The 16,964-nt window shown below is 38.8% G+C and overlaps 1 protein-coding gene across 1 annotated transcript in view; it reads left to right on the forward strand.

Annotated features, from left to right (window-relative positions):
• The first annotated feature begins 212 nt into the window (after positions 1–212).
• Positions 213–16,964, forward strand: part of LOC111156761 (phenylalanyl-tRNA synthetase 2, mitochondrial) — a 399,584-nt gene continuing 382,832 nt past the window's right edge. The window contains exons 1-2 of the mRNA XM_022517827.1: positions 213–245; positions 9,308–9,942. Coding sequence (XP_022373535.1) covers positions 233–245; positions 9,308–9,942 — 648 coding nt within the window. The 5' untranslated portion in view covers positions 213–232. The remainder of the gene's footprint in view (positions 246–9,307; positions 9,943–16,964) is intronic.

Below are 16,964 nucleotides of genomic sequence, written 5' to 3' on the forward strand. Positions count from 1 at the left end.
ATAGGAACATAAGCACACTCTTTGCTTAGCCCTTTTATGGGTAAAAGTTAATAGAAGTTGGCCATTTCCCCACCATTATTTTAGTGGAGTAAAATGTACAAACTGTGTGTTGACTGAGCCACGATTCATATTTCTTGGTAGAAATTGTTTAAGTATTGTATCTGGAGGTTAATGAGATGTGCCTCATCTTTTTCAGATGGTCATGACTGTGTGTGGGTCATGTTTGCTCACCATGGCCCTTTCTGGTAAGCTAATTGTGCTCTGGAGAAATTACTAGTCCAGCAGGCTTAATGTACTGCTTAGTTTCTTTTACATACAAGACCAAGGGAGACTGCAAGGAAAGACTGTTTAAACTGTTACAGAATTCATTCATTCTAACAACAAACATTTACTTGGTATTTTGCTAGTTTTAGTCACTTGAGCTAGATTTATGGTGGTAAAGAAAGCTTACAGCGTTCTCATGTGACCTGTTGAACAATCAAAAGAATCCATACATAGTCTGTGACTGTATAATAAGATATCTTAGGTACCTTTTTATTTTTACTTATTAATTTAACTTAATTTAATTTTTAAAATAAAATTACATAATACTCAAATTATGTGATACAATGATTTGATACACACACACCTATATGAAATGATTTCAACAAACTAATTCACAATCATCTCCTCACAGAGTTACCATTTTTTTTGTGTCTAATGAGAAGTATCTGTAATCTGCTGTCTTCGTGAATTTCCAGTATTCAGTATGATATTGTAAACTGTACATTAGATCTCTAGACTTAATTCATCTTACAACTGCAATTTTATACCTTTTGACCGACATCTTTCCATTTTCCCCTCCTCTGCATTCCTGGAAACCACCTTTCTTACTCTTTCTGCTCCTGTGTACTTGGTTCTTTTAGATTCCACATTATAGGTGAGATTTTAACTGGGCAAAAGACTAGAATGAACATCTACCTGGGAATTAGGCTGATGGGTTGTCACCTCCGACTAAATGATTGGCTGCACATCCTTGGGAATATAGCTAACCTGTGGCTTGGCTTCTTTATCTACAAAATACGACTGTTGGACTTCATGATTTCTGTGGTCCTTTGTAGTTTTCAAAATGTTTGAATTTTTCCGAAGATTGAATATCTCTGCTTATAAGCTGAAATCCATATACTATTTTAGAAGCTTAGTTTGTATACTAAAATGCAATCTTGGGAATCTGATTTGATTGTTTTAGATATGGAATTCTCATTTTTCTTATATGAGGGTCTAGAGCTGCCCTGTCCAATATGGTATCTACTAGTTGTATGTGGCCAATTTAAATAAGAATTAAGTTAAATAAAATGAAAAATGGAATCCCTCCATTGCACTGGCCACACTTCCAATACTCAGTAACTGTATGTGGCTGTTGTCTCCTGTATTTGACAGTGTGGATACAGGATGTTCCTGTCACTGAAGAAAGTTCTGTTGGATGACATGGACCATTGTTTTTTGGTCAGAATGAGCTCTGTTTTAGTAAATAAGGGCTTGTATCAAACACTTGTATCAAAAAGGGCTGGAAAAAGTGATCCAGTATCTGTTTAAGGTGTATTGGTTGGTATCTGCTAGGACTTCTTTTCCTCTCATTTAGTGCGATGTCAGTTTTTCATGAAATCTTCTTGGTCCTAGTTGGAACATAGAACTGAGTACATTGATTTTGACTCTTGAAGAAAATGAACCTTAGTCTCACTTCCCTAAGGATTTCATGGTGTTAAAAGTCACTATGTAATTTTGCTTATAACTAATTGTTTTTAGAGAGTTTCAATTTGGGATGATAAAAATGGTCCAGGGATGGACCGTGGCGATGTTGCGCAATAGTGCATATGTACCAGTGCCACTGAATTCAGCACTTAAAAATGATGAACTTTATGTTATGTATATTTTAACTGCACAAAACCCGATTTGCTCTAATTAGGAGGAAGATGAGTGTCTAGGTAGTATCAAAATAAAGTTGTGAGTCTATTGTATTTCTATTTCAGGAGGAAGAGTAGAGAGTTGAATTCTGTCACATCTGTCCCAGACTGGGTTTGCCCAGAAAGCAAATTCTGAGATGAAGATTAACATGCAGGATACTTTTTATGTGATGTTGCTCTTGGCATCAACACCGGGGGCAGGAGGGGGACTGGGAAAAAGCAGGATTAGGCAGAGGGGGATCTCGAGCCTCAGCACAGTTCCAATGAAGATCTCAGCCACCTTCATGGGAGCATGTCCACCAGCGTTGTCCTGAAACATACCCTGCGCCCTAACATGCAGGCTGCTCATGGAAGGATGTGTGTGATTTTGGGCAAGGTTCTTTCTTTAGATGAGGCTATCTTTAAAGTATGTATGTATGTATGTATGTATGTATGTATATATTTAAGTAATCTCTCCGCTCCACGTGGGGCTTGAACTCATGACCCCAAGATCACAAGTCCCATGCTCTTTCCGCTGGGCTGGCCAGGTGCCTCTCAGTGAGGCTGTCTTTAAAAACGGCTGAAACCTGAGGAGCGTGTGGGCGGATGAATCCTCCATTCTTGAGGGCGGATTTGGATGGTACAGCACACTTACTCATGTAAGCCAGAAGTCTGTTTTCTAATAATCTGCATTTCTGGACTATGTAAATAGAGGACCAGCAAGTAAGAGGAAAAGGGCTCTTGTGGTGTTAGGTCATTCCTACAACCACCAGTAACCAAGAACAGAAAGAGCAGGCTCCACTCAGATTTTTCATTTCTTTTTCTGATTTGGGTTAATTATTTGTAATTGTTTATTTTTTTCTTACAAAGATGATATAATAGCTATAAGTAAATGTCCTTTAGCATGACATAGTAATCTTTTATGTCCTCTGATCTTTAATTAGTCAAAGTAGCTTTAAATGCTGTATGTTTTCATAACCTGGGATGACCAAAGAAGGAAAATATGATGGAGTGAGTTAACCCATACTACAGTGGAGAAACCACCCCCTCGTCTTCAGAGGTACCATCATCAACAAACAAGAGCACTGAGCACTTTTTATAGGGCTCTGAGGCCCTCACTCTAAAGCCAGCAGAGTGATTTTGCCTCCTTCTGACTTTTATGGGGAAATGTATCAAAAGAAAGTCAGCACGGACTTACCTGAATAGCCTTTTAAAAAGAGTCTTGGCCTATTGCAGACATCTCAAAATGTCCTTGTAAGTAATAAAGAAAAAAAGTTCATTGCATTTTTTTAGTAGTGTTGACTATCTCTAGCATGTTATTTTTAAGTCATGATAGAGTGAGAGGTACATTGAGTTCTTTATATATTTAATGCATGACATTTTTATATTCATATTGTAGAACTAAAACTTTGTACCACTGACTAAAGAAACTCTTATTTATACCTTTGTTTTTGTGCCCTTTTCCCCTCCATCTTATTTCTCTTTTTCAGTGGCTTCGAGTAGAGTGGAAAAATTATGGGATTTTAAAGTTAGAGACAAGGATTCGAGGCCCCTCAATTCCAGGGGAATTGAGTTATGTCATTTGTGAACCAGTATTTCTTTTTCTGTGAATTGTGACTAATAATTGTGTGTACTCCAGGAAGTGTTATTGGAATCGGTAATAAGATGCATGTGAAATTATTTTTATAAAATGTAAAGCACTTGTTATGTATTTTTTCCAAAAGCTAATATTGACTTTTTGATAAGGAGCTGTACTATTTCTCATATACGTGATTCTGACTTTAACATGATTGGCTGATCTAAAGGTAGGCCTAACATTCAGTTAAGAAGGCTCCGGGGGCCCAAGAGATTGGAGTGAAGTAGGTTAAAATTGAGAGTGTACCAGGGAGATAGATTTTCTGGTATTAAGTAATATTCAGATCAATATATTTACCTCTGCCAGACCCTTGGTTGGTGACTTTCTTGGATTCATACAGAATGTATATTAATTTTTACTTATTTGTTTATTTTTTAAAATCGATAACCTTTGAGTCTATCTAGAAATTTCTTCTCGTGACTGCTCTCTGCTATTAGGTTGTTCCTGGATAACAGGTCACCAGTTAATATACTTCTTTTTGGCTGACTCCTGACTTTCCGGTAATCATGTCAATGCTCATCCTTGTTCCTCTAGTGTTTCCCTACACATTCTGAACTTAAACTTTCTCCAAATCAGTTTCTTCTTTCCTTTTCAAATTTCTCATTTGTATTTATGGTTGGAAAGGGAAACATTTTCAAATTTCTCAAAATTCTCTGAATTTTTATTTTTACAAATAACTCTTAAACGAATTCCTCTAATTTTATGCCTAGTGTCCTCCCCTGACCCTACTATCTAATATTCATAACTTTCATCCTGTACTATAGCATTCCTCTTTGAAAAAAAATCACATTTACTTGGTGAATGTTGAGATCATACACAATATTTTTCTTTATACATCTAAAGCTTTCCTTGGGAGATCAGGACCATCTATTACAAGTTCCCTCAGCTTCCCTTTCTTTAATTTTAGAAGTTTTAAATATTTTTGTTTATTCTGTCTTTGGTATCCTCCTTCATTTTTACATCTTCACTCATTTAATAACCCATTGTGATCTGATTTCTGTCCTCACTCATCCATTGAAATTGCTCTGTTGATGGTCATCTTGTCAAATAGTTCTTTACTTTGCCTGGCACCTAACCTCTTTGTTATGTTTTATTCTGTTAGCCAATTTTTTCCCTATCCTTTCCTGTTTTTCCTCTTTCACTTCTTCCCTCCTCTTTTATCCAGTATAATATGAAACGCTAAACTCTGGGTATATGAAGATTTACATAAGAGAGAGAGAGAGAAGGGAGTGTATGTTCTACTTTCAAGAACCACATAGTCTATGGGTGCTTGGGTGGCTCACTTGGTTAAGTGTCTGCCTTTGGCTCAGGTTGTGATCCCAGGATCCTGGGATCAGGTCCCACATCAGGCCCCTGGCTTGGTGGAGAGCTTGCTTCTTCCTCTCCCTCTGCTGCTCTCCCTGCTTGTGCATTCTCTTTCTCTCTGTCAAATAAATAAATAAAATCTTACCAAAAAAAATGAACCACATAGTCTAACAACAAGACAGACAAATATTAATATGGGATAACTTCTAAGATTTTGGTCTTTTGCCCATTTTTATTTTTGCTCTTACCTGCCCTTGGATTTTCACATACCTTTATAATGTTAACTCTTTATACACATAATTTTCAGGGTCTACATTTCTAGCATTAATCTCTCACTTCATTTTCAAACCCATACCTCAGACTGATTCCTAGAAATTATAATATGACTATCTTCAGTCGTATTTCACTTTAACCTGTCCAAAGCTGTTTCCCTCTTCAACCAGAAATACATATATGAAAATCATTTGAACAAACAAACAAAATCCATCCTGTGTTTCCTGTCTCAGTGAATAACTTTACTGTTTTCTCTGTTACCTGGTCTCTAGAATTCTCTGTGTCATTTTTAATTCTTGATTAAACTCATCTTTTACATATTGGGCATTGAGTTAAGTATATTATGAACAGGATCTAGTTTAATTCTTTTACCATGAGATATTGTTTTCTACGTCCTTATCCAGGAGAAACTCGAGAGTCAGAAAGGGCAAGCCATGTGTCCAAGAGTAATACACAGTGCCTGAGTGGCTGACTTAGGGTCACACCTGCGTGGGTGTCTCTGCTAAGTGTGGTCTTTTGCCCTTGGTATTGTATTGACTCCTCTCACAGCTGGTCTCACAGTCTTCTGTAACGATATTAGCATGTTTAATATCCACATTTATACTTTTGTTACTTTTAGTGGCTCTGTAATCTGCATGTATTTGTGACTAGGAAGATATTCTTAGTAGTGTGGAAGAACTTTTCAGTGCATTAAGCTAAAGCAGGGCTCAGCGAGCTTGTTCTGTACGACAAGATAATAAGTGTTTTAGGTCTTTGTGAGCTATCCGGTCTCTGTGACAACTGTTTAGCTCTGCCTTCGTGGTAGAGAAGCTACCACAGACAGTATTTAAATGAATGGGCATTGCTGCATTCCAATCAAACTTTATATACAAAAACAGGACACGGGCAAGTTTGGCTTACCGTTCTTGGTGACAAAGTATTTCATTTCCACCACCTAAACTAATGGGTTTTATTTATTAATTTATTTATTCATGTATTCATTTGTGCATTTAAAATGCATTTATGTATAATCTAAATTGCTTAGGTAAGAGAGAAGAGAGGTAATTAAGGAGGTGTAATTTGAATTTAACAGTTGGGAACTATCGATTGAGAAGTACTTGAGTTGGTCAGAGTTGTGAACTTTGTTCATGGGGAGGTGTAAGAGTGTGCTAGTTGCATGATCTCTTTGAGTCTTAGTTTCTTTGTAATGTGTAGGAATAACGCTTACCTCACAGTATTGTTGTTGAAAGTGTGAGATGGAAGCCCACCGTATCAATAGAGGGATAGCTGCCATCGGTAGTGTCACGGTCCCTGGTCTCTTGTGTTTTCCATATGAACTGTTTGTTTCTTTTTTTTTTTTAAGTAAATATTTTATTTATTTGAGAGAGAGAGAGAGCTTGAGTGGGGGGGAGGGAGGCAGAGGGAGAAGCAGGCTCCCCGCTGAGCAGGCCTCAGTCCCAGGACCCCTAGGATCAAGATCTGAGCTGAAGGCAGACACTTGACCAACTGAGCCACCCAGGTGCCTGGAACTGTTTCTTATAGAGAAATTTAAGAGACAGTAAGAATGGAATTTCCTTCCCAGATGGAAGTGGGAAAGCTATCATAATCTTATTCTTGCTTTGTAATAAATGACAATAGAAAAAAATCCCAAATAATTGTTTTGAGAAGCATGGTGGGGAATATATGCCGGGCTGAGCAGATAAAAAGTCTGTAAAGGAAGACAAGAAAATTAAACTTTCCTCAGTAAGCTGAGGGTGGGGTGAGGAGAACAAAGCAGGGGCACGAGGATGGGGCATGTATGTGGGAACAGGACCTAGAAGTGGGTTTAGATGTGTGAAGGGCTGGGAACCAAGAAGGAAAAGGTAGTCAGCCACCTGTGAGCAACTACACCAATGGCACCATCCCCAGAATTCTGGACTTTGCATATAGCATATGCCTTTGGAGGAAGAGATGCTTTCTTGTGTCTTGCCAAGGGTGCTGGGCTGGGTAGCTAAAAACATCATAGTGTGACTTCGCGTGAAGATGTGGAAGGTGGCACGAGCATATTTAAAATTTCTATCTATTGCATTGACAAGCCACTGAACACTGTAGATGGGAAGACAGATTTTCGTTGAAGTTCAGCCAAAAACACTTTTGAAACAACTGACAAAATAGTGCCATAGATGAATAATACAGGGAGTTCCTGGGTATCTTCTCTCATGATGGCAGTCTCCTGCAAAGGTGCTACGCTGAAGCTTCTAATAAGCAGTCACACACATGCACGATAATGTAACTTGTAGCTAGATATTTTCAGTTACACTTTGGAATGGGGGCACTGTGCTGCCTGGGTACATACTCAGTATGCTTTTGATGTCACTCGGAACAATGGGATTCCCTCCTAATGCAGCTTACTGTCAAGAAAGTAGGTGGTTTCTTAGTATGATTATAGGGCCCTCGAAGTAAAATAAACACATGGTTGTATGCTTTAAAGTAGCCCAATAGATAAAAAAATTCCAAAATTTTGAAGATGATTTATGTGATTTAAGTTCATAGTAAATTTTTTTTTTTTTTTTTGGCGAACATAGGGATAAAACAGCTAAAGATTTTCCTTACTGAGTCCCCCAAGTCAGCTTAAAACTTGTTTCTGTGACCCTAGGGAATGAACATGACATTGTTGTTCAGAATCTTCCACTGTTGTTTTGTTTTAACTCTTCTGGTACTCTAGAGTTCATTCAGCTCCACCTGGCTCTTTGTCACCTGATCCGTGACGTGACCAGCCCGTATCAGATGATTGCTGAAGGGACTTTCCACTGTGACACTGATGCTTTTCTTTAATTAATTAATGTGGTGTTCTTCTTATATTAAATTGTAGGCATTTTTAAAAAAAGATTTTATTTATTTGAGAGAGAGCACAAGTGATGAGGGGTGTGCACAGAGGGAGAGGGAGAAGCAGACCCCCTGCTAAGCAGGGAGCCCTGCGTTGGGCTGATCCCCAGCTCCTGGGGTCCCAGGATTATGACCTGAGCCAAAGGCAGGTGCTTAACTGACTGAGCCACCCATGTGCCCCAAATTCTTGGCAGGTCTGTAAAAAGGATCCGGTCTATGCTCTGTCTTCTGGCTGCTCTGGATCCCTTCCCAAGCAAGTGTGGCCCCGTTCCTGGTTTACTATAGGTGCATAGTAGAAACTTGTTCTTTTACAAAGCAAAAATAGAATGGTGGGATGTTGCATTGACATTTAGTTGAAATGACACAACCAGATGTGAGGATAGAAAAGATTCGCATTTTATAAAAATAACTTCAGCTGTCCATTGGTATAGTCTATCACGTTGTGTAATATTTCCTTAAGTTGTTCATTTTTGAAATTTATTTATTTTTAATTTTTTAATTTTAAGATTTTTATTTATTAGAGAGAGTGAGTGAGCACAATTGCGGGAGGGGCAGAGGGAGAGGGAGAAGCAGGCTCCCCACTGAGTAGGGAGTCCAGGATCATGACCTGAGCAGAAGGCAGATGCTTTACCTATTGAGCCACCCAGATACTTGGGTTTTTCATTTTTATTTTTTCATTTTTATTTTTATAAATATTAAATAAAAATCACCAGCACCCAGAGTGGTATATTTTATTTGAAATATCAGAAAAAGTAAATGTAGTAACAGTTTTATAACATTATGTAATAACATTCTCTAATGCAGTGGAATAATGTAGAAGTCATGTCTCTCAAAGGTAAACAGAACTTTGTAGTTAAGGAGGATGTTTCAAATATCCCCTCTTCTATTGTATATACTCATGTGCTTCCATTAACTAATGAGACATTGCTAGGGTCAACCAAACCCTGTCCTTTAGACGATCCCCCTAAACTTTTTGATTCAAGAATATAGTCCAAATAAAAGTAAATTATCACATTTAAAATTTTATTCAACCTGAGGGATTCAGGACATGACATGACGTGATAAAGGAAGTTTTCTTCAAACCCATGGAAGGACAGCTAGAGAATAGGGATCTAAAAGTGAGGTTCAAGGTTCTTTTGGTTTGGAGCAGTACCTATTAAGCCTCTGTCAGCAGATTTCCTTAATGGGATCTTCGGTCTGTCTGGAGGAGGCAGTGGGGGAAACAGATGTCAGTAGGATAATGGGAGGTTGGTAGGAGACACAAAGGACGAGTTTAATTTCTATAGAGTGAAGCTTGACTTGTGCTTTGCATGTGTGCTCTTTCTAGAATCTGTGAAAGAAGTTTCTACAATGGTTTGCTCAGCTCTCAGGAGAGTTGCCCAGGTGCATGCTTACCTGGTGAGGAAGTCCAGTAGTGTCTCCAAAGGCCATCATTGTCAGGCCTTGGGCTCGAGACCTGCTGCTTTGGAGTCTGCTGCCCGAGGAGCTCCAGGTGGCATGGTGGAGCTGCTGGGCAAATCTTATCCTCAGGACGACTATAGCAACCTCTCCCGGAAGGTCCTCTCCAAGGTCGGCAGGAATCTGCACCACCAGCAGCATCACCCGCTCTGGCTGATCAAGGAGAGGGTGAAGGAGCACTTCTACAAGCAGTATGTGGGCCGCTTTGGGACTCCGCTGTTCTCGGTCTATGATGACCTTTCTCCAGTGGTCACCACCTGGCAGAACTTTGACAGCCTGCTCATCCCAGCTCACCACCCCAGCAGGAAGAAGGGAGACAACTATTACCTGAACAGGACTCACATGCTGCGAGCACACACGTCTGCACACCAGTGGGACCTGCTGCACGCCGGACTGGATGCCTTCCTGGTGGTGGGCGATGTCTACCGGCGCGACCAGATCGACTCCCAGCACTACCCAGTGTTCCACCAGCTGGAGGGCGTCCGACTCTTCTCTAAGCATGAGGTGAGCCTTGAGACAGTTCTTACCATTGATAGCATGGACATTCTTGTTGAGGTCACTAAAGTTTATCTCAGTGAAACAGGTTGTCCTTGACCTCATTTTGCCTTTGTGAATTATGCATCCTTGATGGTTTCCTTTGTCCAGGCCAAGCCTCAATATTTTTTGATCAATTTGTTGTGTTAGTACCTGCAGGAATGAGTGGGCTTTGGTTTTCCCTCGTTTGAGCTTAGTCTTTCAATACTGACCTACCTTTCTCTAGGTTTCTTCATATGAATGAATAGTCAGTGGCTCAAATTTATCCTCAGTCCAGGATGGTTAAGATACAGTGCTGAAACCTATGGTTAAGTTACTCCAATTCTTAGTCAGTAAAAATTAATTAGGTATTCATACTATTAGACATTAATGAATTTCTTGTACCGTAGAGGGGACTGACAATTTATTGGCTCAGGTTGGAAACTGTGTTCTGTTCCCAAGCTCTTCACTTATCCTCCCTTCCTTTACATTTGTAGGAGTTTTACATTTCTTTCTTTGTGAGATGCCTAAGTTGTTGCTATTGCTGAAATATATGTTTGGATGCTTAGAGGTTTTTGATCAGGAAATCTGATATTCTGGTTATTCTCCAAAGCACTCAACACCTTACGTGTTTGTTAGCTGATACCATAATATACTGATTTCCTAATTTCTTTTGGCAAATTATGAAAATCCCTAAAAGCTTGAGTCTGTTTCCTAAAAACCTGCAATACCACTTGCCTTTCATTCATACATTTTTTTTTTTTTTTTAAAGATTTTATTCATTTGTCAGAGAGAGAGAGAAAGAGAGAGAGAGAGATCACAAGTAGGCTGAGAGGCAGGCAGAGGCAGAGGGAGAAGCAGGTTCCCCGCCGAGCAAGGAGCCTGATGTGGGACTCGATCCCAGGACGCTGGGATCATGACCTGAGCCGAAGGCAGCCGCTTAACCAACTGAGCCACCCAGGCGTCCCCATTCATACATTTTTAAATCTCTGCTTTTATGTAAGAAACAAATGGAATAAAAGGAGGCCCAGGAAATATTTCACTTTACCCTTTCTGCACTTCTTCCCCCATGTTCATCAAAGCAGGAGGAACAGTTCCCTCCCATGAACAGATGCTAAATGGGTTGTGGGACATGGAAAGGAATAGTATGTGATCCCTAGGCTAAGAAGGAACCATTGTTTTGTTGTAGTAAGTGAGTCACGTTGTATGAGATGACTGTTTGCCTCAGGATGTGCTGTTTTCCTGTGGGTCTGTGATACCCCAGCACTAGGTGAGCTTCACATGGAAAGGCCATCCATGCTGGATTGCAGAGCTGCTTAAATGAGCGTTCTTACTACTTGGAATAGCTGACGGTATTCTAAGTTAGGATTAATACTATTAATCAGGGTATGGGTTTTTTAGGAAATGAAAAAGAAATAAGGATAAGTCAGGTCGCAGCCTAGGAAATGTGACCAAGTGATAGAATGTCGCCTACAATTAATGTGCTGGAGGGGATGTATGCTAGTGAGACAGTGTCCGGGTCACGGTAGCCAGCCGGTGCTCAGTCTAGCTTCCCTCATTAAAAAATGAGAAAAGAAAGTACTCACTGATTTGTAAGCCTGAATGCCATGAAAGTGGCAGTGAGAGCTTTGACACTTACACTAGCATTTTAATGGAGGAAAAATCCAGGCTACCTTAGAAGGTGGAAAAGAGGAAGAGGGGTAGGAAACTGGCTTTATCTTGTTTCATGTTTATTTGGGATCCAGTCCAACTTAGTCATTAGTGGACATGGCTAATCTAGACTGATAATGTTACTGTATATTCTGCCTTATCGTTAAAAAAATTAAACATAAACACACACACACACACACACACACACATAACTAATAATACAGTTTGATGAGGAATTCCATGTTCATTGTTTCTCATTTATTCCTCTTAATAAAACCCTCATGAAATCAGTTGTTTCCACTTTAACCATGAGGAATCTGAAGTCCCCAAAGGTTGTCCAAGGTTATCCGCCCAGTTCATTGCCCATTCTGCTGCCTTCTGTTGCTTTTTAGGGAGCTGTTTTGTAAGTGGGACCTGCTTATGACCCAAATGGTTTGTTAGTTTTAAGAATGGTGTTGGGGCTTGGGATGCTTGGGTGGCTCAGTCGTTAAGCATCTGCCTTCGGCTTAGGTAATGATCCCAGGGTCCTGGGATCGAGTCCCACACAGGCTCCCAGCTTGGTGGGAAGTTTGCTTCTCCCTCTGCCTGCTGCTCCCCCTGTGTCTGCTCGCATGCTCTTTCTCTCTCTCTGACAAATAAATAAGTAAAATCTTTAAAAAAAAAAAATGATGTTGGGGGGACAGAGGTTTTTGTTTTTGTTTTTTGTTTTCGATGTTTTTTTTTTTTTTATTTGTTCATTTTAGCATGGTCTCAACTAAAGTGTTGGGTTTAAGTCTGACCTAATCTTAACCATCAAAAAAATTTTTTTCCTTTCAGTTTATTCCCGTAGAACATGATTTTTCAGTGATTTTAATCATGTTACCTATGTAATTTAAAAATTATATTGGGGGCACCTGGGTGGCTCAGTGGGTTAAGCCACTGCCTTTGGCTCAGGTCATGGTCTCAGAGTCCTGGGATCGAGTCCCGCATCAGGCTCTCTGCTCAGTGGGGAGCCTGCTTCCTCCTCTCTCTCTGCCTGCCTCTCTGCCTGCTTGTGATCTCTCTCTGTCAAATAAATAAATAAAATCTTTAAAAAAAAATTATATTGTACACCATACACAAAGATAAACTCGAAATGGATAAAAGACCTCAACATGAGGCAGGAATCCATCAGAATCCTAGAGGAGAACATAGGCAGTAACCTCTTCGATATTGGCCACAGCAACTTCTTTCAAGATATGTCTCCAACGGCAAAGGAAACAAAAGCGAAAATGAATTTTTGGGACTTCATCAAGATCAAAAGCTTCTGCACAGCAAAGGAAACAGTGATCAAAACAAAGAGGCAACCCATGGAATGGGAGAAGATATTCACAAATGATAATACAGAAAAAGGGCTGATATCCAGGATCTATAAAGAACTCCTCAAACTCAACACACACAAAACAGATAATCATGTCAAAAAATGGGCAGAAGACATGAATAGACACTTCTCCAATGAAGACATACAAATGGCTAACAGACACATGAAAAAATGTTCATCATCACTAACCATCAGGGAGATTCGAATCAAAACCACATTGAGATACCACCTTACACCAGTTAGAATGGCCAAAATTAACAAGACAGTAAATAACATGTGTTGGAGAGGATGTGGAGAAAGGGGAACCCTCTTACACTATTGGTGGGAATGCAAGTTGGTACAGCCATTTTGGAAAACAGTGTGGAGGTTCCTCAAGAAATTAAAAATAGAGCTTCCCTATGACCCTGCAATTGCACTACTGGGTATTTACCCCAAAGATACAGATGTAGTGAAAAGAAGGGTCATCTGTACTCCAGTGTTCATAGCAGCAATGGCCAAGGTCACCAAATGGTGGAAAGAATCAAGATGCCCTTCAGTAGACGAATGGATAAGGAAGATGTGGTCCATATACACTACGGAGTATTATGCCTCCATCAGAAAGGATGAATACCCAACTTTTTTATCAACATGGACGGAACTGGAAGAGATTGTGCTGAGTGAAATAAGTCAAACAGAGAGAGTCAATTATCATATGGTTTCACTTATTTGTGGAGCATAAGAAATAACATGGAGGATATGGGGAGATGGAGAGGAGAAGGGAGTTGGGGGAAATTGGAGGGGGAGATGAACCATGAGAGACTGTGGACTTTGAAAAACAATCTAAGGGTTTTAAAGGGGCAGGGGGTAGGAGGTTGGGTGAGCCTGGTGATGGGTATTATTGAGTGCACGTATTGCATGGAACACTGGGTGTGGTATACATAAACAATGAATTCTGGTACACTGAAAAGAAATTTAAAAAAATAAAATATGGGATGTAGATAAAGTTCTTCTGTTACTAAATAATCTTTGTAAGTATTGTTTCAATCCCTATAAGGTATATTTAAACAAGAAGAAAAGTAAATACAGGGTTCTGGGTAAAAGAAACAGGGGTAAGCCTAGAAATGGATGAACTGTGACAATATATATTTTAACTATTGATTGATATTGTTTTTCGTAAAAAGGTTAAGTGTATCAGTACTCACAAATCTAAATAGGCTAAACCTACCAATTATAGACATACATGACCAGAGTGGGCATTTTTCAGTGACAGAGTCCTAAACAAAATCATACCAGAGGCTGAAAATAAAGGGCAGGAAAAAGATACGTTAAGCAAATACCAGAATAAAGCTGGAACAGCAATATTAATATTAGACAAAATAGAATTTGTGGCAAAAATTGATAAATATGAATAAAGAGGGATAATATATCAATCACAATGCTTTACGAATCAGGAATTTTAATGTGCCCAACATCATAGCCAAAATACATAAACCAGAACTGGAGAAATAAAGTTAAATTTGACAAATTCATAATCATAGTAGAAGATTTTAAATGACTTCAATAAAAAACCAGTGGCTTAAGAAAACAAAGTGAATAAAATGAGTAAAGATATAGACAACCTGAAAACATGATTAATAGGCTTGACTTATGTTTATTTTTAAAGTTCTCTAACTAAAATAAAATAAAATTCTGTAACTATACAGATCCACACAGAAATTCCATACTCACAGTTGGGGGTATGTAGTCACGTGGGATACTTAAAATAAGTTGTCTATGTACTGGTTGACAGCTAAAGTCTAAACAAATGTCAACAAATCAATAACATAAATAGAACTCTGCTTGACTAGGATGTAGTTATGTAGAAATGTCTTTGGATATTTAAAAACTCACAATTGTAGATTCCTGGGATAAAGAGAAATATTATAGTAAATTGCAAATTACTTATTAATTAGCAATGAAAATATTCTCTTGAAACTGCTCAGATATGCAGGAAAATAGTCACTTTATTTTGTAGAAACTTGGTAGACCCCACTTAAATTGTGTGATCACAGTTAACATTAATAAAGCAAGATGTGTGGGATGTAGATAAAGACATACTTGTAGTACATTTAGTTTAAATTTATTTAGGAAAAATTTAAAACCCTGAAAAATCAATGAATTAAGTGTCATTTTAAGATGCTAAAGCAAACAACATTCTATTAAAAAAGTAGAAGGGAGGTGGGTTGTATATTTTTTAATAGTCCCAATTCATACAAAGCAGCTACAGCAACTGGAATAGCAAAGCCCATCTCCAAGACAAGTCGGTGAGAAGGTCAACCTAGGATCTTCACAAATGGCGGGAACTCACAGCTGCCAGCCAGAAGATCTGCATTGTGTCAGAAACTGAGGCCACAGAGGGAACTAGTGAGGGCTGAGGGGAGGAGAGCTTCTTCTGAGTTTCTCAGGGAACAAACTTTGGACAACCAAATTTATTCGTGGGGCTTTGACATTTAGTGTTAGTAATAACATTGTTCACCAATGACCACCAACATCACAAAAAGAGGGGCCAGGGCCAGATTTTCAGGTCTCCTCATAGAAGAATACAATGGCAACTCTAAAGTCTTGCCAAAATGCTTGAACCTGAATTTGATCAAATCTCTAGATCCAGCTCCAAATTTATAGGAAGTACAGAGGACAGAGAAACATGTTAAACTCTGCCATGGAGAATTAATAAGCAAAATCCAACCTGTGGGAAATGTGACAGCATTGCTTCTCAAGATGTGATGTGGATAATGAAATAAGCAGAAAAATCAAAAGGAAGACCTTAGAAATGTTTAAGCAGCAGTGTTTAGAAATGTTCAAGCCATCATATTCAAGCACGCCAACAGTGGACTTCCTTCATGGAGTAGCATGTAAACTGGTCCCAGTGTTCTTCCCCACTCCTGGCTAGTTGCATGTGCTCGGTCTATGTGATAGTCATGCACACGAGGGCCCTGTCTCAGTCTGAGACCAACTGGAAATCTTCAACTGTCCCTTCTGCATAGATAGCTTGAGAAGCGCTGCTCTGCAGGACAAATGATTCAGTTTCGTCAAATGAACTGCAAGAAAAATAAAAGGGAAATATACCTGTAGAGTAAAAGATCAAGCAATCACAATGCTTAGATCCTATCGAGAGAAACCATCTTTAAGGAAAAAATCATTTGAAGCCATTGGAATTTGAATGCTCACTGAATATCTGAATTTAAGGAGTTATCTTTATTTTTATTTTTTAAGGTATGCTTGTGGCATTATATTTCTAGAAAGTCAATTTCCTTTAGATTTACATATTGGAGTACCAGTGAGTGAAATGATCAGATGTCTGGTTTAATTCAGAATAATATGGGGCTAGGCATGTGGGGATGAATGGAAGAGGATTGGTCATGAATTGTTAATTACTGAAGCTGGGTGCTGGATACACGAGGGATCTTTATCCTTTCTACTTTCGTGTGTGTTTGAAATTTTTCTGATAAAGGATTAAGGAAAAAGACTGAACGAAGAACACTGGGGTTAGTCAGTCAATCAGAAAAACATTTGTTGAACACACACTGGGGTTCAGGTCTGTAAGATGGTATTAGACAATCATGAGATGCTCCTTGGTTTCATGTGGAAGACAGCTGTTAAGATTAAAAAACAAACAAATAGGAGGCAGAAGATATTAATCATACAAGATTACAGTGCATAAATAATGAATTTTGGAACACGGAAAAACATAAAATTAAATTAAAAAAATATGGAAAAAAAAGATTACATTGCATACAATAGAAGACTGAAATCAATTAAACCTGGGATTAATAGCCTCACTTCCATCATTCTGAGGTGATTTTACATGTTTTTACCAAGTCTGAAAGACTTGTATGGTCTGTTTCAGAGAATAGAGAGACCTATCAAGCTCATTTTATGAGGTTAGACATGTTAATATACAAACTAGATGAAAAAGAAAATTTTAGAAGTTTCATTTTTATGAACATAGATGATTCTCTATTTTAATGAACAGATATAGAATTATTACATGAAATATTTGCAAATT

The sequence above is a fragment of the Enhydra lutris genome, unplaced genomic scaffold (assembly GCF_002288905.1).
Source record: "Enhydra lutris kenyoni isolate GAN:26980312 unplaced genomic scaffold, ASM228890v2 scaffoldscaffold48, whole genome shotgun sequence".
NCBI lineage: Eukaryota > Metazoa > Chordata > Mammalia > Carnivora > Mustelidae > Enhydra > Enhydra lutris.